This window comes from Phacochoerus africanus, chromosome 8, assembly GCF_016906955.1.
Source record: "Phacochoerus africanus isolate WHEZ1 chromosome 8, ROS_Pafr_v1, whole genome shotgun sequence".
NCBI lineage: Eukaryota > Metazoa > Chordata > Mammalia > Artiodactyla > Suidae > Phacochoerus > Phacochoerus africanus.
Window position 1 is genome coordinate 105854727 of NC_062551.1, and position 26104 is coordinate 105880830.

Consider the following 26104-nt stretch of genomic DNA (forward strand, 5'->3'; position numbering starts at 1 on the left):
TTTGCAATATGAAAAATGGGTTTAGTCTAGTTCTTAAAATAAATTGTATGTTCAAGGAAAGGTTAAAGAAGTCATTTATCAAAGCTTCTCTCAGCTACATTGTAACTATTAAAGCTCATCACTAGTATCTCAACCAAAAAAGCTGTTTTCTTTGTGGGTGAGGTGGGTTAAAAGACCTTTGCCAGAAAACTATTCTGAAACCAAAGGGTGTGGCAGCTTTCATTTCTAAAGAGTAGATCTAGGAGTTCCCGTTGTGGTGCATCGGAAATGAATCCGACTAGTATCCATGAGGATGCAGGTTCGATCCCTGGCCTCACTCAGTGGGTTGGGGATCCAGCAATGCTGTGAGCTGTAGTGTTGCCAGACACAGCTCGGATCCAGCCTGGCTGTGGCGTTTGCCAGCAGCTCTAACTCCGATTTGACCCCTAACCTGGGAACTTCCATGTGCCTCAGGTGCAGCCCTAAAAAGCCAAAAAAAAAAAAAGAAAGAAAAAGAAAGTGGATCTAGTCAAGTAAGTGGAGAATAAACATAATTTGACAACTTTGTTTTCTGAGATTTCAAAAAAAAATTAGAACTTGAGGTTTGCACATGGCACAAAATGCATACTCACTAAGTATCAGTTAAATAAATCAAGAAAGACCCAAAATAATAGAGAAAGGCAATCAATTTAAAAAGGGTATTGTTCCTACAATACATGAGATGTCCAAAGTGCAGATAAGGAAGAAAAGACTCACTGAAAAAGATGGAGTTGCATTCTAAATGGCTGAATGAATGAATGCTCAATGATAAATGTAAACTATCATGCAAAGAAAATTCATGCTAGATGCTGTAACCTGGAAAAGATTTTGCCTCCAAAGAAAAATGCAAGCTTTACCAACCTCAGATTAATATAACAAAATATCAACAGCTATCAATAAACAATTATGGATAGTTCCCATTGTGGCTCAGTAGTAACGAAACTGACTAGTATCCATGAGGATGGGGGTTCAATCCCTGGCCTCATTCAGTGGGTTTAGGATCCAGTGCTGCTGTGTGCTGCAGTGTAAGTCACAGATGTGGCTCAGATCTGGTGTGGCTGTGGCTGTGGCATAGGCCAACAGTTACAGCAGCTCTGATTTGACCCCTAGCCTGGGAACTTTCACATGCTGAGGGTATGGCCTAAAAAGACAGAAAAAAAAATTACGGAACTAAACGGAAAGGGGGAGGAGGGGTCTTGGATACTTGGCTGTTCCAACTCTGAGGCAATGACTGCCTGCCTACTTTCTTGATTCTTTCTCTTCGTTCTTTTCCCCTTTTATCATTATATCAGTTTCCACTTGTACCTCTGTGCAAATGGTTTTCAAATTGTTGCCTTTAATTATGAGCTCAGTTTCATGTCTCCAACAGTCTATAGATCACTTCTTTGTAGTTGTCCCACTATCCCCTCAAACACGAATCTAATATTAAATTAACCTGTTGCCTATTCTTCCCAAATGATTTCCAAATGTGATTTCATTATTTTCACCCATGTTTTCATCAGTCTCCCTATAACTCAGGCTTAGAACTGTTAGAATAATCTAACAATTTTTTTGGTTCTCTCTTCTCCCCAACCTTGCCGATCAAATTCCATTAATTCCTCATTTCTCATTATAATGCTTCAGTTTGGGGCTCCAATCATTTCTGGACTATTACAATAATTAAAAAAAACAAAACGAACAAAAAAACTCCCAATCTCTCCCCATCTCCAGTCTCTTTCCACACAACCCATCCTGCACACAACTACCAGATTCATCTTCTTCATTCATCCTGGCACAGTCTTGTTTATAAACACTTAATAGCCACAACATACTGAAGAAAATCTAAATTCTTTAACCTACCAGTCAAATCCCTCACACTCTAACGCCAATCTGTCCTTCCAACTTTATCTACTGTTCCCCTAAACACTTCCTGGCCAGTCACATTTCCACCCTCTATTCTTGTTATCTTTCACTCCCTCTTTGAATGTTCTCCATCTAAATCCTATCCATGCAGCATATAGCATACTCTGGCTCTCAACTCACAGAGAGTTCTTCCTTTCAATATACAAGAATGTATATTACCTATACCAAATATTTGAAATTTATCACATATTTCCTCTGTGAAGTGTTAGCTTTGTTTTTGTGTATGTGTATAAGATTAGGACTTGTTTTTCTAAACAGATTGGGACTTTTAAGGAAAGACTCCATGACTTATATTTCCTTGTATCCTCCACATTTCAATAAATTTGTGACGTTCCCAACAAATGAAGCTATGGCAATAGGGTAGAAGACAACTAAAAACAAACCCCACCAAACAACAACAAAAAAATCTACTAAACCCTCCTTGTAATGGAATAAGGAGATCAAAAAGCAATGTAAAATCACATATACAAGGAAACTGGACAAATATTAAATGAAGAATTAGACATCTTAAGAGTTACAGAGATTCTTCTTAGAAAGATATGTCCTAAATTCTTCCACTTCTCTCATTCGATAAAATGTTTTCAATTGTATTAAGCATTAACCCTCCTTTTTGTTTCTCAATATGAAGAGCATGCACAACGTGGGTGAGACATTTCAAACATAAAGCCCACAGTTTATTTCAGTCAAGGATGCTCAGAGTAACTTAAAAAGCTGTGGGGAGAAACTTTCATGTAGAACCATACACATTAAAAAACATACACAGGTATTTGAGAGTAACTGAAATGTATGTTAATTTTAAATGATCTACATCATTTCCCTGATTCAAGATGAGATTTTAAAATATTACTTCTCTGGAGTGGAATTATTTAGTTCACTTAATTCTAATCCCAAATATTGTGTACATCTAACACCTATCCCTGAGAAGGTTGTAAATCACTATTCATATACATACTCTTTGCAACCTTAGAGATTATATGGTTGTGCATGGACCAAAATAGAACTACTATATAACTTTTAGTTGTTCAGTAAAATAAAAAGAAAAACTTCCTTACAGATGGTTTCCAACTATTACTATTAGGGGAAATTGACAAAACTTAAGAATTCCAATTATCTACAATTAATTGTTCATGCTATAAACCACTGAAGAATTTTTAAAATCGTGTTTTGGCCTTTCATATCATAAAAACTTCTTTAGAATGTTTCAAAAGACATAATGTTAACAGGTACAACACTACCAAAAAAAGGGCAGTTATGATAAAATATCTGTGCAGGACTTCTGTAATCAACAATATTGTAAAAGACTTTAATGTGATGACCTATCATCAGTTATCTTGGATTTTTACACTTAGTAGTCCAGCAAAAAAGTTCCCTCAGACTCAAATCACCTATGACACTTTGGCTCAAAAATCACTTCCTCAATATAGATTCTACATTGTCACAAGTCTAAAAATTAAACACTTAAGGAGGTAAATCGCTGAAAATGGAAAACAGTCTTTTCCAATCTTACTGTCAAACCGATCAGAAAGATTAATATTACTAAAATCGCCAATCAACAAACTATACACATAGTAATAAGCTGGACGGGGTAACTATGATGCCTGCAAGTTTATTAAATGTCTTTTGTGTAATGATGAACTGAGTCAGAACTACAAGTTGAGAGAGTAGTTAGTACAATGATAAACAGGGCCACAGCACGAGATTTTAGTGGTACTCCAATATTCTTCACAAACACCACCAGATTTTGGTGTTTTCCACACCTGAATTTTTCTTTTGCCGATAACCAGACTGAAAGCAAGAGGAAGGAAATAAACAGAGAACCTCAGACAAGCAAAAGAGAACAGGGCTACTTACCAGCAAACAATCTGAATTCACTTCCGATTTGGGATCCCGCAGCAAGTTGTCGATTTTTTCAAACCGAGTCTCAAAACTGTCCCCAGTCGACATGTTGCTGCTACTGTGACAATACCCTCGTACCAGCACAAGCAGCGGAAAGCAATTTCAGCCAACTTCCTCCGGCGGTGGGTTCGCGGCCGCCGGGCGGAGGAGCCGGAACTCCAGGGTCACCAGGTGCGCGCGGTCCCCCTCCTCCCCCTCACTAAGGGGATCTCCGCTCTCCAGACCCCGGACCGGGGGCGACGGCGACCCACAGCCGCTCGGATGCCCAAAGTAGCATCCCACCCGGCAGCCCCTCACGACAGCCGACAGCGCCGTCGCCACCAGACTTGTCGCTCCAGGCAAATGCTTCAGCCTAGCGGGCCCCGGCCGCCTTGGCCATGTAGAGTTCCCGGTCCCGAGATGGGCAGGAGGGGGTAGAGAAAGAGAAGCAGGGTGGAGACTCCTCCGGGCAGCAGGGGAGGGAGAGGAGGAAAGGCGAAAGCGAAGGGCGGGTGCGGAGCCGTGCCAGCTGCCGCCGCCGCCGCCGCCGCCGCCGCCTGGGCCCCCGGCTGGGCCCGCTCCGTTCTGAGGCGCTGGAGGCGGTCTAGCCCTGCATCCCCGGCACCACTTGGCCCGGCCCGACGCACCGACCCGCGCCGGCCAAGAGCTGGTCCCCGCGGGATAGCTTCACTCTCCCATTTTGTCCTGGCGCTGCTGGGGCTGCTGCTGTGGCGTCCGGCGGGGCAGGGCGAGGTCGGTGCCCGATGGAGACTTAGGAGAGGACAGGCTGGAGAGCGGCCGGTAAAGGAGATGAGAGTCGGGTCCTGGCGGCTGCTGCTGGGGGAGCTCCTGGGAGGCGCTGCGGCCCCGGCTGGGGAAAGGGCGAGTCGCGGCGGCGAACGCTTTGGGGGGTGGGGCGAGGGGGGCCGTGAGGGACTAATATGTCCGCCTTCCTGTTCAAACAAACGGAGACCGCCGGCGTAGACTGCGCATGCGGGGCGCGGACGTTCGGAAGGGGAACCAGGCCTGCCTCGCGCGCGCGCGCGCGCGCGCGCGCACTCCGGCGCCTCCGCAGGGCCGGGCGGGGCTGGGTTGGGCGGGGCCGGACAGAAGGCGTGGCGCACCCCGGGCTCCGCGGGCGGGCGGGGTAGGCTGGCAGCGTAACCCTCACGCCGGCAGGGCTCTAGGGAGCCACGCAGCGCTCAGGAAGCGGCTGTGAGGGTCCGGGCTGGGGAGGAGCTCTTGCTGCCTCTAGTCGCGTCCTGGCCGCTGCCTCAGCTCCGCTTCCTCTGGGCTGCAACCGTCGGGTGAATTCTGGCAAGAAAGAAAGGGTGCCTGTTATTGTTATTTTGGAGCTAAGTGGGGTTTTGTTTTTGTTGTCGTTTGTTTCTTGTTTTAAGGGCAAATACCTTTCCGCCGGCAGGCATCAGCATTTTGGCACCACCGGTTTCAGGTCTTCAGTAGTACTGAGTGAACTCCACATGGTTTAACTCGCCTGTGCTTCCATGGGAAAATTACGAAGCAATGCAGTTCATAACCCTCCAAACCGAGCGTGTGTGTCAGGGGAGCATTAAAATATTGACTTCGGAAGATCTAGTCAGTGGAAGTCAAACTCAGTTTAGTTTAAAAAACAAGCCAAATAATAATTATAATCTCGTAGGAAAAATCCGTATTTTTAAGTTAATGTTACTAGTTGTCTCACACCATTGTAGTTCACTTATTGATGCGTAATCCTGACGTTTCAATTTCAAAACATTCTGTGAAACTTGGAATTGTGATTTTACCAGACCAAAGTAGAACGTGAAAATAATGGGCATTTCCTCTTAAATAAGTTGCGTCATTGACTGTACTGAGAGAGTGAGACTGTTCCCCAATCTGCTGATAAAGTTATGTTGCTCACTGCTTTCAGCAGGAAATCTACCTTAATTCGTATGTAATCAATCTTTAGTTTTGCTCATAGGTCAAATGAAGTATTGCCAGAAATAAAAAATGTAGATGTTTTATCCCATACTGGAAAATGCTACAGATGAACCAATTGTCTTTGTATGTAAAAATCACTGTGCAGCGTCTGAACAGTTCACCAACTTTCTGAAGTGAGTCAGGGTTTAGGAAAATGTTATATTATTTGAAAAATGTCTCTTTTTTCATTGCATTAGATACAAGAAATAGATGTAAAATCCACTGTATAAATCAAGATAGGAAGGAAGTCCTCACAAGAGTCATATCAAAAACAACTAGATGGGGAGTCCCCGTTATGGCTCAGTGGTTAATGAATCCGACTAGGAACCATGAGGTTGTGGGTTCGGTCCCTGACCTTGCTCAGTGGGTTAAGGATCCGGCGTTGCTGTGAGCTGTGGTGTAGGTCGCAGACAAGGCTCGGATCCCTTGTTGCTGTGGCTCTGGTGTGGGCCAGCGGCTACAGCTCTGATTAGACCCCTAGCCTGGGAACCTCCATATGCTGCAGAAGTGGCCCTAGAAATAGCAAAAAGACAAAAAAAAAAAAAAACCTAGATGGAATTCAGGTATTTCATTAAATGCTTTTGCAGTGACTTTTCTTGGTTCCAGTGTTTTAAGCCAGTCATGTGAATTAAATTTATTTTTAAGCGTAGGGCTTAAAATAAATCTGGCAGTTGCCTTAGAATAAATTTTCTAAACCCTGCTTGTCCTTTTTTATTACCATTTTTAGGTAGTCTTAGGAATTTTGTTTTTTTCTCAGAGAACTGTGAGCATTATGCTGCTTTCCACTTAGACACATGAAAAAATGCAGCTAAGACAATTCATGAGTGGCACTGAAAAGTGGGACTGAAAATCAATCTAGCAAAGCTACCAGAAATATATGTGAGGCCTGTTTTACTGATCCACAAGGCTATTCTGATTATTGTAACCTATGAGGTGTCTTTTACATTAAGATGGATGGACTCTGTATCAGTGTTTTTGTTTTTTAATAGAAAAATCCTCACCTGTAAAAGAGTAGAATCATAGGACATTAAAGTTCCTTTCCAACTTTAAAATTCTATTGTCTAATTGTTACTAGTCTCTTCAAAAGTATTGTGAATATCTGAGATCACACTTGAAGAATAAGTTAAGATCCTAAGTGCAATTGCAAGCTACTGATTCCATGTATAAATATAAGAATATAATATTATTATACATAATAATAGTAAGTGCTTACCATGTTTTAGGCACTATTTCTTACCTATCTCATTAAAACTTCAAAAGAACTCTGCTATGATTATCTCTACATGGCAGATGGGGAACAGGTACAGAAAGATATGTTACTTGCTCAAGGTCATGACAGGCCCAGATTGGAACAGTGACAGTCTGACTCAGCATCCCCAGTTGTAACTGCTGAGTATGATAACACTATCCAGTCTTAATACAATAACGAGTATTTACATAGCACAGATTTATTTATTTTTTTTCTTTTTTGTCTTTTTAGGGCAGCAAATAGAGGTTCCCAGGCTAGGGGTCTAATTGGAGCTGTAGCTGCCAGCCTACACCATAGCCACAGCAATGCCAGATCCAAGCTGTGTCTGTAAACTACACCACAGCTCACAACAATGCCAGATCCTTAACCCACTAAGCAAGGACAGGGATCAAACCCACAACCTCATGGTTTCTAGTCAGATTCGTTTCCACTGTGCCATGACAGGAACTCCTACATAGCACAGATTTAAATGATTCCGTATAAAAAAGGGAATTTTAAAATTTGCAATATAATCCCTATGATTACAGTCCCTAGAGAAAGATGTGAAATGATTTTAGCAAAATGTGAATAAAAAGGACCTTGACAAAGTTTAATAACAGCGGCTTGACTAGAGGTTCCCAAACCCCGGATCCAAGAACCAATGGCAGGAGTTCTTCTTGTGGCTCAGCAGCTAACGAAACCAACTAGTATCCATGAGGACGTGGGTTCGATCTCTGGCCTTGCTCAGTGGGTTAAGGATCCAGTGTTGCTGTGAGCTGTGGTGTACGTCACAGACATGGCTCAGATCTGGCATTGCTGGTGCTGTGGTGTAGGCTGACAGCCACATAGCTCTGATTAGACCTCTAGCCTGGGAACCTCCACATGCCATGGGTGTGGCCCTAAAAACCAAAAAGAAAGTGAAATGTACTTTCCTTAAGAAGTAAGTGGTACAATTTTTTTTGATGTTTTCACGTGGAAATTTAAAAATTACAAAATGTGCAACCCATGCAAATATATAAAGTTAGTTATGCTTTAATTTTTCTGGTTTTGGAAATTCAAACATCTGGAAATGTTTAGATGATTCCTAGAACCTAATGAAGTGACTGTGGTGCTGAAAGGATTTGAATGAGGTCTGTTTGGGAGAGAGCATGGAAAAAGTAGAAAGATTGGGGTGTAGACTTGTGTATAGTGAAAGACAGTTAAGTTGAGCATTCTTTTGCTTTTGGTTATTTGGTAGGAAATAGATTCCATTTAATGTTTATGGAATTTATTTCATAAACACTGATGTGGTAGCTAGCTTCCAAGGATGGCCCCCAATGAACCATGTCTCCCAGTATTCATGCCCTGCTGGAGTACCTCCCACATTCAGTCTGGGCTGGGACCTTGTGATCTGCTTTAACTAACAGAATGCAGCAAAAATGGCACTGTGCCAGTATCAAGCCTAAACTTTAGAGCTGGCCTGGCAACTAACAGTTTAGTGCTCTGGGAAGTCCAACTCAAATGAGATCACCATGGTGTGAGGAAACCAGAGTTGACTATCCACATGAAGAGATGAGTTGGAAGAAGACTGAGAAATCCAGCAAAGCTTGAGAACAGAGACTCCAGACTTAAGACTCAAATCGAGTTCATTCCAGCAGCACCTGGCCATTTGAAATGCCCCCAGATGACACCATATGCAACACAGACAAACTAATAACTCCTCCAAGCACTGCCCACACATCAGAATCATAAGCATATAATAACATGGTTGTTACTTTGAGCCACTAAGTTTTGGGGTAGTTTCTCAGCAGTTGGATAACAAAAACAGATTTCAGGGGAGAAAAAATTCATAGTAAAATATGTATATAGACATATATTGAGAGTTACTTTGTACCTTTTTTTTTTTGTCCTTTTAAGGCGTCACCCTTGGCATGTGGAAGTTCTCAGGCTAAAACAGCTGCTGGCCTACACCACAGCCACAGCAGCAGGGGATCCCAGCCGTGTCTGTGACCTAAACCACAGCTCATGGCAATGCCAGATCCTTAACCCTAAGCTGCTGAGCGAGGCCAAGGATGGAACCCACGTCCTAAAAGATACCAGTTGGGTTTCTTACCACTAAGCCACAGCAGAACTCCCTTTTGTACATTTTAATGTTACCAGTACAAGGAAGGGGTCCACAATGAAATTTTGTAAAGGAATAACAAATTAACTCATATTTTTTGTCTTTTTTTTTTTTTTTTTGCTTTTTCACGGCTGCACCCGCAACATATGGAGGTTCCCAGGCTAGGGGCTGAATTGGAGCTGTAGCCAGTGGCCCACACCACAGCCACAGCAACGTGGGATCCGAGCCACGTCTGCGACCTACACCACAGCTCATGGCAGTGCCGGATCTTTAACCCCCTGAGCGAAGCCAGGGATTGAACCCACATCCTCATGGATCCTAGTTGGGTTCGTTAACTGCTGGGCCAGGAAGGGAACTCCTGTCTTTCTTTCTTTTCTTTTTTTTTTTTTTGGCCTTTTTATGGCTGCACCTACAGCATATGGACGTTCCCAGACTAAGGGTTGATTCAGAGCTGCAGCTGGAGCCTATGCCACAGCAACGCCAGATCTGAGCTGCATCTGCGACTTCTGGATCCTTAACCCACTGATCAAGGCCAGAGATCTAACCCATATCCTCATACATACTAGTCTGGTTCTTGGCCTGCTGAGCCAACATGGGAACTCCCTTATTTTTTGTCTTTACTTCAACAAACCTCTGTACAAAAGGAATGTAAAAGCTTTTTAATCAAATTAAGGAACGCGTCCAAATTTTAAAAAACATTATAAAGTTATCATATTTCCATATAAACATTTTCACCTATATGTTTGTATTTTCTCAATTTAGTGCAATTGTCTATTCTGTCTTAAAAACATACCAAAAATTCAGGTAAATACTATAAACTACATATCAATTGTGATTCAGTGTCATAAATTGCATGTAATTTCAAAAATGCATACCACAAATGTGTTAAGAATGTTATGTGGCTAAGTTCCTATAGAAACTGTAGCTAACATTACCAAGAAAGTATGATACTTATGTTTCTTATAATTTTCCAAAAGGACATTCAATTTTTTTTTTAATGTAGAACAGCTTCTCTTGACTCCGAACAACTTTAGTAAACAAAAAGTTGTGAAAATTTAAATTCTGTCTTAAGAGGTTGATTTTAGATGATTACTATTTACCCCAAAGTAGTTTACATGTACGTATTCTTCTCCATCTGTGAAGTCAATCAGGAAGAATATGTTCCTTTACCTAGGAGTGCTCTTGAGATCAGCCAAGCTTTCCTTTTCCTTCCACAGAATATTCAGGCTTGGGAGTCACTGTAGTTGGACGTTTTTACATCGCTCCAGCCTTGGTGCTGCCTAGGCAGAGTAAGGGGTGTGGCATCTATCAAGGTTACCACAAGGAAAAGTTTAGGGCATGCTGTGAGCACACGGTGCCCTTAAGGGCTTCTCTTGACTCACCCTGGAATGTCTTCCTCTAACATCTGTTTTTTATTTCTTTGAAGCTGCTATTCCATTCAACTGAAAAATACTTGCATTGACCCTAGAAACAGAATGGAGAAATGGAAGGAAATAGATTTCTGTAAAAGTTACTTCTCTGCTCCAGGTTATCACCATCTTGGGGACCCTACTGTTACCGCACTCACAAGCTCAAGCATGTAAATGTCTGATATTACATTTTGTTGTTGTTGTTGTTGTTGTTGTTGTTGTTGCTATTTCTTGGGCCGCTCCCGCGGCATATGGAGGTTCCCAGGCTAGGGGTTGAATCGGAGCTGTAGCCACCGGCCTACGCCAGAGCCACAGCAACGGGGGATCCTAGCCGTGTCTGCAACCTACACCACAGCTCACGGCAACGCCGGATCGTTAACCCACTGAGCAAGGGCAGGGACCAAACCCGCAACCTCATGGTTCCTAGTCGGATTCGTTAACCACTGCGCCACGATGGGAACTCCTGATATTACATTTATTCCAAGGACGAGGGCTGTTATGTTTGTGGACCCCCTGACATGATGTATGCATGATCGCAGTAAGAGAGGAAAGCCCAGATCAAGGAGATAATAACAGATACATGTAGCTGGTCACATACTCTTTTCCATTTTTTGCAAGAGCCTCCTGTCCAAAATTCCCCCTTTTACCCATCAGCCCTCCACTGAGTCCCATTTGTGTGCTTTCTAGCCTACCGCTTTTTAGGTTCTTAGGTCTTCCTCTTTAGGGCCCTTAAATTGGTGAATTACCTTTTTTGGCAATGACAGTCTCTTCACTCAGTATCTACTTCCCCCTCTTTTTTTTTTTTTTTAATCACAGCTTTTATCACTCTTCATAGTCTCAACTTTAAGACTTCCACACCAAACACGTGGAAACAAAAAGTCTATTTTCTGACATTTCATAATTTTCCCTCCTTTCTATCATTTAAAGACCTCCTGAAATATCCTCCCTAAAAATCTCTGTAACTGGAAGAGAGGAACTAACTCCTCATGTTCACCCATCAACATATAAATATTACCTTTGTACACTCTATATTCTTTCTTAATAACCATGACCCTTTATAAACTTAACTCTTTTTTATCTGCAGACAATGTTAGTACTCTGCTAGTGGGATTTATACATACGCTCTTGTTTATGTATTCTTGTCATTGCTGCTTCATACATTCCCTAGGGCCTAGGCTAGGACTTTAAAAGCAATAATCATGTTTTCCTTTTCATTATAAAAATAGTACATGCTTATTTTTAAGATTTTTGGAAAATATGGAAAAGTAAGAGAACAAAATTCATCCATATTCCCACCACTAGATTACAATCACTATTGATATTTTTGGAGTTTTTCTTTTAATTATTTTTTTTTCCCCTGCAAAGTTTTGTTTTATACGCTATATGTACAATTCTTACATACTGTTTTTTTCAGCCTATATAATGATTTTTATAAGCATATTTACCTTAAAAATAACTTTTAATACCTGCATAATATTCCATTCCAGAAATTTACTGTAATTTATTTAACCATTATTCTGTTGATCCTATAAATATTGCTACTGTAAACACCTTTGTGCATAAATTTTTCTTTACTTTTTTTTTTTTTGTCTTTTTAGGGCCGCACCCAGAGCATAGGGAGATTCCCAGGTTAGGGGTCGAATTGGAGCTATAGCCACTGGCCTACACCAGAGCCACAGCAATGCCAGATCCCAGCAGCATCTGTGACCTACACCATAGCTCAGGGCAATGACAGATTCTTAACCCACTGATAGAGGAGGTCAGGGATTGAACCTATGTCCTCATGGATGCTAGGCAGATTCATTTCTGCTTAACCATGACGGGAACTCCCTAAAGCATTTTATTCACTGAAAATTATTTCTTTAGAAATGGTTCTCAGAGGTGGGCTAAAGCATTTTAAACACTTGATATATTTTGCCAAATTGTTTCTCAAATAGCAATGCAAGTTTACACTCCAACTACTAATGTTTATGTCCCTTTTTATCATCCTCTCCTTGGCACTGGATGTTTCATTATTAATATCTTAGCTCATTGTTTTATTAATTTGCCTATATTTGATTACAAGGTTGAGTATATTGCCATATGTTTGTTAATTAGTTGTTTTCTTTTTCTATTAATTAATTTGTAATTTGTGCCTATTTGTCAATTGGGCCTTAGAATTTTTCTTTTTGATTTGTATGACTGTATATATATATGTATATGTGTACATATGTATGTATGTATATATATATGTATGTCTTAAGGGTATAACTTCTGTTTTAGAATTAAAAATTTTTACCTTTTTTATGTAATTTTTTTTCATTATAGCTGGTTTACAATGTTCTGTCAGTTTCCTACTGTACAGCATGGTGACCCATTTACACATACATGTATACATTCTTTTTTCTCACATTATCATGCTCCATCATAAGTGACTAGACATAGTTCCCAGTGCTACCCAGCAGGATCTCATTGCTTATCCATTCCAAAGGTAATAGTCTGCATCTATTAACCTCAAGTTCCCAATCCATCCTACTCCCTCCCCCTCCCCCTTGGCAACCACAAGTCTATTCTCCAAGTCCATGATTTTCTTTTCTGTGGAAGGATTCATTTGTGCCTTATATTAGATTCCAGATATAAGTGATTTCATATGGTATTTGTCTCTGTCTTTCTGACTTACTTCACTGAGTATGAGTCTCTAGTTCCATCCATGTTGCTGCAAATGGCATTATTTTGTCCTTTTTTAATGGCTGAATAGTATTCCATTGTGTATATATATCACATCGTTCTAATCCAATCATCTGTCACTGGACATTTAGGTTGTTTCCATGTCTTGGCTATTGTGAATAGAGTTGCAATGAACATGCGGGTGCATGTGTCTTTTTTAAGGCAAGTTTCGTGCAGATATATACCCAACAGTGGAATTGCTGGGTCATATGGTAGTTCTAAGGATACTTTTCTAAGGTACCTCCATACTGTTCTCCATAGTGGTTGTACCAGCTTACATTCCCACCAACAGTGCAGGAGTGTTCCCTTTTCTCCACACCCCCCTCCAGCATTTGTTATTTGTGGACTCATTAATGATGGCCATTCTGACTGGTGTGAGGTGGTATCTCATAGTAGTTTTGATTTGCATTTCTCTAATAATCAGTAATGTTGAGCATTTTTTCATGTGCTTGTTCGCCATCTGAATTTTACCTTTTTTAATTTAAACATTTTGAATGTATTTTTGACAATTAAATACATACTTAAAAATTCTATGAAATCTATGATTTTTTAAAAGAATTTCTTTTATTATTTTTATGTTCAGAAAGTCCTCCTATCTTCCAAACATTTGATATATATTTCTATTTTCTTCTGTGTCCTTTCCCCCACCCTGTCATGGCTTGCTTTCTATATATTAAAAAAAATTTTTTTATTATAGTTGATTTGCCATGTTCTGTCAATTTCTGCTATATCTATATATATATTTTTAAATTCTAATTGATATGCATTTTGGTATATTGAATAAGATGAGAATCTAATTGTATTTTCTCAGATTGCTGAACAATTCTGTTAACACAGTTTATTAAATAAGCTTGCCTTTCCTTATTGATTATGTTATTCATTATCCCACATTGATTACAATATCTAATTATATTTATTCCTGAACTATTGTATTTCATTGTAGATAAAGTAATTCTACCAGTATAATAATGTAACTATTGTTATGTGGTGCGTTTAATAGCCCAGAAAAGCTGCTTTTCCTTTGTTACTTTTCTTTTAAAATAGTTCTTTTAACAGTTACTCTTATATATGATTTTTAGAATAATTTTTCAAGTACCTCCTCACTCTACACTCCATTCTATTACTATTTTAACTGAAAATACTTTAAATTTATAGCAATTTGGAAAGATCTTTATAACAGTCCATCTTCCAGTTCAAAAATCAGTAACTCTGGATTTCCTGTCATGGCTCAGTGGTAATGAACTCGACTAGTATCCATGAGGATGTGGATTCCACCCCTGGCCTTAGTGGTAAGGTGGTGTTGCCGTGAGCTATGGTATAGGTCACAGAGGCAGCTTGGATCCCATGTTGTTGTGGCTGTGGTGTAGGTCATGCCAGGTAGATTCGGTAGATTTGACCCCTAGCTCAGGAACTTCCATATGTCGTGGATGAGGCCCTAAGAAGACCAAAAAAAAAAGTAACTTTTATTTATTCAAAAAATTTAAAAAGATTTCTAAACAGAGTTTCACAGATTTTATCACCTAAGCAACACAATTTGTCACTGGAATTTTTTCTGGATATTCTAAAATTTTGGTTACTTAGTGAATAGGAACTGCATTCTGTACAAAGGCATATTATTGAATTTGATATATTTAATGTCTTTTACCAAGTCTTTTTGCTGAATTGCTGTAGGGCTTTTAAAATTTTCTTAATTGTTTTGAAACTCTTTTTTTTTTTTTTTTTGCTATTTTAGGGCCATACCCTCGGCATATGGAAGTTCCTAGGCTAGGGATTGAATAGGAGCTGTAGCCACTGGCCTATGCCACAGCCACAGCAACGCCAGATCTGAGCTGTGTCTGCGACCTACACCACAGCTCATTGACAATGCTGGATCCTTAATCCACTGAGTGAGGGCAGGGATCAAATCCGCATCCTCATGGATCCCAATCGGGTTTGTTAACTACTGAGCCATGAAAGGAACTCCTGTTTTGAAACTCTTAAATATATATTGATAACTACCATATTTCATTGAGTGTATGACATAATCGATTGTAAGATACACAGTAATTTTACATGCTATTGAAAGGAGGGAGCACTAACAAACTCTGGAAAACCATTGCTTCTGAGATGTATCTAAATTTTAGAAAGGTTAAGATGAGAAAAAAATACAAATTATAGATTTCTGAATAATGATGATTGGGCTTCTTTCTCACCAATTTCAGGTCTCACATCCATTTCAGGTCTTTGTGTCTTAGCCAGAGCAATAGAGGTAGATGACAGGCATCCTTGCCCTTTGCCAGTTTTCCACAAAGATAATTCATCTTTAAGTGCAATGTTAACTTTCAACTGAAATAAATACTCATATTTATCACTTTGAGACAGTATAATAAGATACCAGTGTACTGGCATCAGTCAAATCTAATTTCTTATTTGCTATATTTACTTTTATTTGCTTATCATTTTTCTTAAATTGTGTCACTTTTTAAATGTAAATTTAAAAGTAAATTAGTTTAAGATTAAGAAGGAACTCTTACATCATTATACAGGATGGAAAAAGAAAATCATTTCCCATAAATAGAAGGTAACCATAGCTTTTTTAAAAAAATAACACAAAACAAGGTTATAAATACTCTGTTTATGTACTGTTGCTTGCTTAAGACTCTGAGCATAATGCTAACTTTTATTTTTTTTTAAACTATATTAGTAAATATTAAAGATACATGCAAGACTGAAACTTGGAAGTAATCAGATTACAAAGAGAATTGAAATAATGTTCTCACTATAGTTAAAACTGTCTGAGTCACAGGTGAAAGAGTCTATCCAATCAGTTTTTGAAACTTTGCTAGGAATGTATTTCATATTTTATCAAATGTATATATGGCATGTGCATTTGGTATATGTTGAAGTTATTTTATAGCTTTTGTTTTATTTAAGTTAATGACTGATATTTGTATCCTATAAATAAGTTGCTATTATTATGTTACCCTGTAGCATAATCCTGGTGTAAACACACACGAGCACACACACACACACACACACATTCATTCTAAGATATAACGAATCCTATTTTCTAATAGTTTATTTAGGATTTTCCCGTTAGTATTTACAACTGTATTGCCAGGATTTTAGGGATTTTGTTAGAGTTGTTACAGTACAGAGAAATCAACTTGAGCCTATTTAAGCAAGAGAAGAAAGTCTAGTTGGACATCAAGGGGGCTGAAATCAGAGTTGAGAAGCGTAGATGACCCACTGATACACTCTCAGACTTGCCATCTCTGCTTTTTGCAGGCCTACTTTATTCTTTTCCCTATGTCCACGAACTGATTTTTTTCCTACGTCTCCTTCATAAAGCCAAATATAGCAACTTTGGCATCATATACATACAATGAATTTAAGAACTAACAGAGTTTGAGAAGTATCCCTTGTTCCAATCCATACTCCATAAATTTTATATAATTAATTTTTGAACAGTTAATATGTATATCTAACATATAAATCCAACAGATACAATATGGTACACAATAAAAAGTAATTTTTCCTCTCACCTCTGTCCACAAGCTACTTATTCCTTCACACAAAAGGCAATAGCTGGAGTTCTCCTGTGGTGCAGCAGGTTAAGGATTTGATGTTGTCACTGCAGCAGCATGGTAACTGCTGTGTCACAGGTTTGATCCCTGGCCCTGGAACTCCCATGGGTGTGGCCAAAAAAGAAAAAAAAAAAAAAAGGCAATGGCTATTCAGTGTCTTGACTCTTTCTTCTATTTTTTTCTTTTTACCTCGGTACCTGCAATATATGGAAATTCTCAGGCTAGAGGTCAAATCGGAGGTGCAGATGCCTGCCTATACCACAGCTACAGCAACACCAGATTGGAGCTGTATCTGCCTATACCACAGCTACAGCAACACCAGATTGGAGCTGTATCTTTGACTTATGTTGCGGCTTGTGGCAATGCCAGATCCTTAACCCACTTAGCTTGGCCAAGGATCAAATCCACATCCTCATGGACACAATGTCTGGTTCTTAACCCACTGAGCCACAACAGTAACTCCAGGAATAATTTTTTTCTTTCTTTTTTTCTTTTTTGGCTGCCTTATAGCAAGTGGAGTTCCCCGGCCAGGGATCAGATCTGAGCCATAGTTTCGACCTACACTGCAGCAGCACCGTATCCTTAACCCACTGGGGGCGGGGGGGTGGGGGGGCAGGGATCAAACCTGTGACCCAACACTCCAGAGATGCCACAGATCCCATTGCACCACAATGGGAACTCTTGAATTCTTTCCATAAGTGCTCAATCATTCATCCAAGCTAGGGGTCAAATCGGAGCTTCAGCTGCCAGCCTATATACCACAGCCACAGCAACACCAGATTTGAGACTCATCTGCAACCCACCTTGCAGCTCAAGGCAATGCTGGATCCTTAACCTACTGACTGAGGCCAGGGAAAGAAACTGCATCCTCGGGTTTTTAACCTCCCTAGCCACAACGGGAAATCCTGTATTTTAAATTTCTGTATTTGCTTCTAGTCCTTGTAGAGAATCTGTTTTCTTGCATTTTAATTTTTACTCATTTTTGAATGACCTAAAGTAAAACCTTAAATTATTTTATTTTTTTCTTCCAGTTTTATTAAAGGAGATTTCTTTCTTTTTCTTTACTTTTTTTTTTTTTTTTTTTTTTTTTGCCATGTCTGTGGCATGTGGAAGTTCCCAGGCCAGGGACTGAATCCACACCATAGCAGCAACCCAGCCCATTGCAGTGACAATGCCGGATCCTTAACCCAATGCACCACAAGAGAACTCCTCTTCTAGGTTTATTGACATGTAGTTGACATACAGCACTGTACAAGTTTAAGACGTGCAGGTAATGATCTAATTTCCATACATCATGAAATGATTACAATAAGTGAAACTCCATCTCATCTAGTATAGATATAAAGTTAAAAAAACAGAAAATAATTTTTTTCTTGGGATGAGAGCTCAGGATTTCCTCAAAACCTTAAGAACATGCAGTAGTGTTAATTACATTTATCATGTCATACATTACATTCCTAGTATTTACTTATCTTATAGATGCAAGTCTATACCTTTTGACTGCCTTCATCCAATTCAACCCCTGCCTCTGGTAAACCACAAATTTGATCTCTTTTTTCAATGATTTCGTTGGTTGATTCATTGGTTGGTTGGTTTTTGAAGTATACTTGACCTGCGACACTATGTTAGTTCCTGTTACAGAAAATAGTGATTCAATATTTTTATTCATTTCGAAGTGATCCCCATGGTAAATCTAGTTAGGATATGACACCATAAAAAGATATTACATTGTTATTGACTATATTCCCCACACTATACATTTCATACCATGACTCATTTAAAATGTTGAATAATTTTTTTTTCCTTTTTGTCATTTAAGGGCCGCACCCGAGGGACACGGAGGTTCCCATGCTAGGGGTTAAATCGGAGCTGCAGCTACTGGCCTACACCATGGCCACAACAACTCGGGCTCTGAGCTGCGTCTGCAACCCACACCACAGTTCACGGCAACTCCAGATCCCCAACCCACTGAGCTAGGCCAGGGATCGAACCCTTGGGTTTGCTAACCACTGAGCCTAAGGGAACTCCAAAAAAAACCTTAAGTAGTTTTAAAATGAAGACTATCTAAGTGAGATTTAGTATATCTTTAAGAGTGATTGTTGTCTTCACATATCAATGAGAACATGGATAGATACTGTATTTTAGGTTCATAAATCGTTGTCCTAAAAATTCATTAGATTTATTTCACTATCTCTTTTAGACTTAGTGCTATGGAAAAAGTAAAAGACCAACCTGTGTTTTGCTACTTTATAGTCAACATTTTCTTGCTTAGTTCTTGCAGGATTCTTTGTATATTTCTGAAACTCAAAAATTGCACTGGAATAATCTTAAGGATGGATCTCCTATAATTTTTTTTTCTGAAAGAAGGAACTCTTTTAAAGAAAGATTCAGGTCTTTCTTCACCTTACTGAAATTTTCTTATGTATTATTTTATTTCATATGCTCCATTTATCTCATTTTCTTCTTTCGGAGCATCTATTATTAATTAATACTTAGGATCTCATCTTTGTCTTCCTTATCTCTTTTTATTTTTCTTTGCTCTTTTCTGATACACTGATTTGATTTGCTGCAATGAGAAGTCTGCTATACATGGCCTCCAGAATGGATTTTGTTACTGCATTTAAAAATTTCGTTTTCCTTAAAGACTTTTTAGCCTATTTTCTTTTCACCTCAATCTCTTTTTATCTCATCTCAGTCTGTATTTTTTTTATCCTATTCTCTCTTTTTAATATGTGGTTTATATTTCATAGGCATGATCTTTTTTATTTTTTTGCTTTTTAGGGCCACGCCTATGGCATATGGAAGTTTACGTTGTTTATATTTCATAGGCGTGATCTTTTATTTTTTATTTTTTTGCTTTTTAGGGCCATGCCTACAGCATATGGAAGTTCCCAGGCCAGGTGTGGAATCAGAGCTGCAGCTAACAGCCTATACCATAGCCACAGCAACGCAGGGTCCTTGCTGTGTCTGTGACCTACACCACAGCTCATGGCAATGCTGGATCCTTAACCTACTGGGTGAGGCCATGGATTGAATCTGAGTCCTCATGGATACTAGTTCATAACCCACTGAACCACAATGGGAACTCCTGGCATGTTTTTTAAAAAGGTATATCTAGTAAAAGGCACAAATCTTAAGTGTATAACTCAGTGGAGTTTATATACATTTACGTGTATGTATGTTTACTGTGTGGATGCCAGCACATCGTTTTAGAACACTTTCAACATTCCCAAATATTTCCTCATTCCCCCTCCCCATAAATAGCTCACGAAGTTTAATTTATATTTGATTCCTATAACCATAGTTTAGTTCTACATGATTTAGAATTTCATAAAGATGAAATCATATAGTATGTAGTTTCTTTGTTTTTTATAGATTTGGGGGGCATTTTTTAATTGTACTAAATAAATATATTTACTTATTAAATTAATTTATTTAATATATATAACAAAATTTACCATTTTAACCACTTTAAGTATACAGAAAAGTAGTATTAAATATACTCACATTGCAGAATATTCATCACCATCATCCATCTCCAAAACATCTCATTTTCTCAAACTGAAATCCTATACCCACTAAACACCAATTTCCCATACACCCCTTCCCTCAGCCCCTGGCAACCAGTAATCTACTTTTCATCCCTATGAATTTGGTACTATTTATAGTACACGAGTGAAATACTATTTCAGGTACCTCAAATAAGTGTAATCATACAGTATCTACTTTTTCCTTTCTTTTTTTTTTTTTTTTTTTTGGCCATACCCACAGTATGTGGAAGTTCCTGGGCCAGGGATCAAACCCATGCCACAGTAGCAACTCACTGCTGCAGTGATGATGCCAGATCCTGCACGGAAAAAAGAACCATGATATCTATCTTCTTGTCTCTGACTTATTTTGCTTAGCATAATATCTTTAAGTTCCTCCATGCTGTGGCATATGTAAGAATTTCCTTCCTTTTTAAGGCTGAATAGTTTTCCATTGTACGTAAATACCGCATTTTCTTCATTCATTCATCCATTGATGGACATGTATTTAAAAAAAAAAATCTTCCTAAAATTTCTTCCCATTCCTGTAGTAAATATTAAAGAATTTTTTTAAGTTCTTAGATTATTTTTCTTGTCTTATAATGCAGAAATTTATTCCATAGTTCTCATTCCCTACCCCACCCCCACAGTCTCAACTTTGAGTTGGGAGAAAAATTTCTAGGCCCAGAGTTGAAAACATGCTGTTCAGAGTGTTGCTTTTTAGTTCTTTCACCATCTAACTTAGGTACTGATGGATTCTCCTTCTCTAATATTCTTCTGTGAATTGATACGCACAGGCCTTATTCTAGTTGTTACTGCTTAGCAAGTATTTCTTTTGTGAAGCTCTTTTGAAATGAAGTAGAATCACTTCCCAATTCTCTATTAGAAAGAGAATGTTTAACCGAGAGAATTTAACTATTTACTCTTCTTTAAGGACATTGAATGGTATGTGACAACTTTACCCCCCCCCCCCCCAGCTTTCACTGCTTTTAGGGCTCCTCTATCTCTACCTCTACCTGAAACTCTTTTTTTTTTTTTCATAATTGTTCAATTAAATTTTTCTTTTTTTCCTAATTTTTTCTTCCAGTATATCAAGATATAATTAATACACAGCACTGTATAAGATTAAGGTGTTACTTTACCTGAAATTCTTTACTTTTGAGAGGACTACCTCTTCCAAGGTCTTATTCTCTTATTTTAAGCTTTATTGTGTACTGGGCTTGTAGAAACTGAGCTGGTGGAGAGGGGATGTTAATGACAAGAAGGGTCACTGTAACCATTCAGAAATCTGTTTCCACACAGTGAAAGCCGTGGTTGCTTAGCTTTCTTATTAGTGAAGCTCTGTGTTCCCAAACCATGGGCAGTGAAGGGAATCAAGGCGAGGCATGACGCTGAGTTCTTTCTACCTCATTCACAACTGTGCTTTCCTCATTCAAAAGATGCTGTATGCCTCAGACATCCATTCTGTTTCTTAATTTGGCACGAACCAAAAATTTAATAATAGAAATACCTCCAGGATTCTTCTTTATGACTTTTATCCTTTACCTCAGGGGTGACTGTCCATTTTCATCTTTTTGTACTACTTCATAAATATTTAATGGAAGTTGGGAGATGAACCATTTTTTCCTGAATTCCAGTTTCTTAATGCAACTGGGAAACTGGCTTACTTTTCTGTTGAGCCACCAGTAACTAAAGTCTTCCAGTAAGGTTTAGGCAAAGATCAAGAGTATTCATAGATGAGAAAAGATGAACCAGCTTTTAAGAGTCACGTGAGTGATTACTCCAAAACACCAGAACCCCTTAGTGGTAGCTAGGCCTCCTTCACCACTTGGACCAGCGCAGGCTTCAGGGTGTGCCCAGGCAGCTTGTACCCCACTTTGTTAACTAGCACCCCTGCGTGTGGCTCCCTCCCCTCCCCTGGCGTGTGGAATGAGGCCTCGTGCTCCTACGGCACCCAGAGGATTCAGAGGGTATAAGCGGCGCTTTGTGAACACCTTCTGGATCTGGACTCCAGTCATCACAATTCCCTTGTAAAGGTTCTTCAGGTGGGGGTTATCATCTCTAATCTCTTCCTTTGGAACACACTGTGTCACCTCCAAGATGCAACTTCCAGCACATCCTTCAGAAGCCCTGAATGCCCTATAGTTTTTTGCTACCTCCACCAATTTTTGGCTCTTCTGCTGCAAGTTCTCAGTATCTGCCAAAGCTTGCTTATATTTTCCCGTGGTCTCTCTTGGCTGCTCTTCCAGCTTGACCTTCTCCTCCATGAGTGTCTTCTCTGTAGAGGGAAGATCTGTCTTCTGTTCATTCTGACCCATACCCTCGTCCGAGTTCTGGCCACTGTTCTTTTGTTTTGTAACTGAGAGACACCACTAAAGCCAGGAAGCTGCGCTATGCCAGGCTAATGCACAGAGCCACGGTCACTGCTGCAGCCATCAGCACTGCATGCACACCGAGAGATGAACTATTAAATGCCGTTGTTACTCAGCCATCCCTGAAGTGTAGGTCCAAGATTGTTTAATTTACTTTATACAACCTGGGTGTTATAAGACGCCCAAGGAAGAGTCTCTTCCTCACTGGCTTGATACCTTATGTATAATATTAAAATAATCTCTTTGGTTAAGTACTTGCCGTTCTCAAGAGCCTAATAAAAAGCGAATATTCTCCAAAGGGGTGAAACAGGTCGGTATCATCTTGGTTTGATAACTTTAAGTCATCAAGCAAAGTACTCTGGCAGTGAGGGAGTAAGGCACAAAAACTGGTAACAGACAATGTTACAATTTCCAGTATTCAGACAAGTACTTTAAATCAGAAGAGCAGAAACACTTTTACTGTTCTGAGCTTCCCATAATGCCCCCAGGCAATCCTGGAAAAGTCCTCAGTATTTCTTATCTAGAATATCTCGCCTGTCTTACAGCATGAAGGAGAAGAACTGGAAAGCACCATCTAAGACGCTACTGCTGATCAACCCAGGCTCTTTACTGTAAACTGGTGGCTTTCTATTTTTGTTTTGTTTTGTTTTTACTGATGCAAATCTCAGTTGTTATGACATCTTATGACACAGTCCAATAAGAAAAACAGATAAAAGTGGGCTGCTGTAATTGAAGCAGGGAGTAGTACCAGGGTGTCCACCCTCTCTCCACTACTTTTGGCTGGGAAAAGGCCCCATGGAATGTGTAGAGTTCTGAGTAGCATAATTTCTAAATCACTATCCTAGACATCACTAAAGGATGTTTGTGCAAACTACCCACTGAAGAAGAGTATGAGAAAGGGCATCAAGACATTTCGGCATAACTAGAATGCTTGAGCTCTGACTTTGTGTATTATTTTAAGAATACATTCGATTGGGATTGTCTATACTTAGCACTCTTACTCCCTCCCTACTCAGGCAACAACTACTGAGGGAGTTCCACTGGGCCATGCGATCATCAAGACATTACTCTTCCATTTCATTTTATATTTCTTTACAAACACCTTTAAACATTTTTTTTCTTACATCTAATATCAGGATGTGGCTTTCAATTCCAACCAAGTTAGAGTACATACACTATGGCCCATCTCACCTGTTGATTACAGTTAAAACTCTGGACAAAAAAACACAAAAATAATCACCTGAGGACCCTTAAGAGTAAATGAAATCAGGTGCATTGTGGAGTGGAGTCAAAACTTGAAGATGCAATACATCTGAGAATGAGTTTTCCAGTTTTCTCCTCTTTTCTCCTGTGGCTTTTCTCCAGGTACAGGCGCCAGGTGCAGAACTGTTCAGTAGCAGTGTTGCAGGCACTCTGAAACTCTATACAAAACCTCACCTTTTTGAACAGAACTGGGAAAGGGGGCCTCTGCAGGGAAGAGTATGGGTGGAATCCTGGTGAGAAGCAAGCTGAAGAAAAAAGATGTCTCAAAATTGTGTATGAGGAGTTCCCGTTGTGACCCAGTGGAAAACAAACCTGACTAGTATCCATGAGGACGTGGGTTTGATCCTTGGCCCCTCTCAGTGGGTTAAAGGATCCAGCATTGCTGTGAGCTGTGATGTAGGTTGCAGACTTGGCTCGGATCCTACATGGCTATGGCTGTGGTGTAGGCCAGCAGCTGTAGCTCCGATTTGACCTCTGGCCTGCAAACTTCCATATGCCATGGGTGTGGATCTAAAAAGCAAAAAACAACAAACTGTTTAAGAAACTAGACAAGTCCCTAGCTTACCCTTGAGCTGCATATGCATGGGACAGGCTCAAAGCAGCACAGCAAAAGCTTTGAGAATTGAGCTAAGATTTAAACCACCACCCAGGTCTTAGACTAACCACTCAGAGGTGTGTATGGTTGAACAGACCCAAAGTAGCATCAACAAAGTTAGGAAATTGAACTAGAATTGGAACCACGGCCCCCAGAAAGTGATTTTTGTTGTTATTGTTCTAACAATCTGTTTACTATTTATTTATTTCTACACAGAAACACCCTTCCCCCGCACACACACACACACACACACACACACACACACACACACACACACACACTGAGGAGGTTATCTGGTGTGTGTCACAACCTGGGGCCTGGAGTCTGAAGTATGAGTTACCCTCCTCCCTCATTTTCTGGCTTAGATCAGGGCATAGACCAGACAGAACTGGCATGTTCTTTTGGATACTGCATAGGGAGGGGGACCCAGACACACCCAGGAGGGTTGGTTGGCAGGCTGGGAGATAAATTCTCTGGATAGCAGCACTCTTACTTCAGAAGGGGATTGGGAGTTGGCTGGGAGTGTTGCGGGGTCAGGGTGGGAGAAGTTAATTTGATGGAAGAGTTATTTGTAGGTTTCAGAGAGAAATGAACCGAGTTCATTGATACTGGGTCATGGTATCAGCAGGGTCTGTAGACACTACTGTACATCTTTATTGTCGCAAGGGAAAGGTGACATAGGCATCATAGCCAAAGAGGCTCGCAGCAATTAGGCCTAGTACCCCTGCAGTGATTCTGGAGCGGCTTCCTCTCTCAACAAGGACAACAATGGAGGTGATCAGGTAGAGGATGGCTGCTATAAAGGCTCGGAAGAAGTCACTCCAAGGCCAATGAATGAATTGTATCTTGGTGTGCAGGTCACACATATAGACAACAAAGAAGATACAAGTGCAGATCAATTCAATCACCGACAGAGAGGAATATCCTGGTGCTGATGCACTGAAGAGAGTCAGAATTGACACGCACATTATAATCTGAGCAAAAAGGAGAATTCCCTTTTGGGTGCACAAGAAGTTGGTGCAGGTGGTCCAGCAGCTGGGAGCAGATGGGTGACGGGAATCTGCCATGGCATAGGCTGGAGTTCCTGGGGAAAGGGAGGATCTGCTTGCAGGTTCAAGGCTGGTGCACACCCAGTTGTCTTGTCTGTCGTCTAGAAAGTGATTTTAAAACTTGTAGGCTGAAGCTAACTGGTTCAATCACCTGCCAAAACAGTAATGATGATAATAATAATAACAATAACCATTATGAATATCACCCTTTAGAGAATTTTAATAGAATTCACATTTATACAATTTAATATTAAAAAGTCAAGAATATAATCCATAATTTTTTTTTTCCTTTTCTAGGGCCGCTTTCTGTGGCATATAGAGGGTCCCAGGCTAGGGGTTGAATCGGAGCTGTAGCCATTGGCCTATGCCAGAGCCACAGTAACGCAGGATTCGAGCTGTGTCTGGAACCTACACCACTGCTCACGGCAATGCCAGATCCTTAACCCACTGAGCAAGGCCAGGGATCGAACCCTCAACCTCAAGGTTCCTAGTCAGATTCGTTAACCACTGCGCCAGGACCGGAACTCCAATCTA

General features: G+C 40.0%; 2 protein-coding genes and 1 pseudogene across 6 annotated transcripts in view; all 3 read right to left on the reverse strand.

Moving 5' to 3' along the window:
- The window catches only part of ROCK1 (Rho associated coiled-coil containing protein kinase 1), a 147982-nt gene extending 143163 nt beyond the window's left edge, over positions 1-4819 (reverse strand). The window contains exon 1 of one of the 2 annotated variants that reach the window (XM_047793875.1): positions 3772-4819. In XM_047793875.1, the coding sequence (XP_047649831.1) occupies positions 3772-3864 (93 nt within the window). In that variant the 5' untranslated portion in view covers positions 3865-4819. The remainder of the gene's footprint in view (positions 1-3771) is intronic. The other variant, XM_047793876.1, reaches the window with a different exon arrangement.
- A 17282-nt stretch (positions 4820-22101) lies between these two features.
- Positions 22102-23939, reverse strand: LOC125133361 (grpE protein homolog 1, mitochondrial-like; annotated as a pseudogene).
- Positions 23940-25134: 1195 nt separating this feature from the next.
- LOC125134499 (proteolipid protein 2-like) overlaps positions 25135-26104 on the reverse strand; it is an 84746-nt gene continuing 83776 nt past the window's right edge. For all 4 annotated transcript variants that reach the window (XM_047793878.1, XM_047793879.1, XM_047793877.1 and 1 more), the window contains one exon: positions 25135-25721. In XM_047793878.1, the coding sequence (XP_047649834.1) occupies positions 25175-25588 (414 nt within the window). In that variant the 5' untranslated portion in view covers positions 25589-25721 and the 3' untranslated portion in view covers positions 25135-25174. The remainder of the gene's footprint in view (positions 25722-26104) is intronic.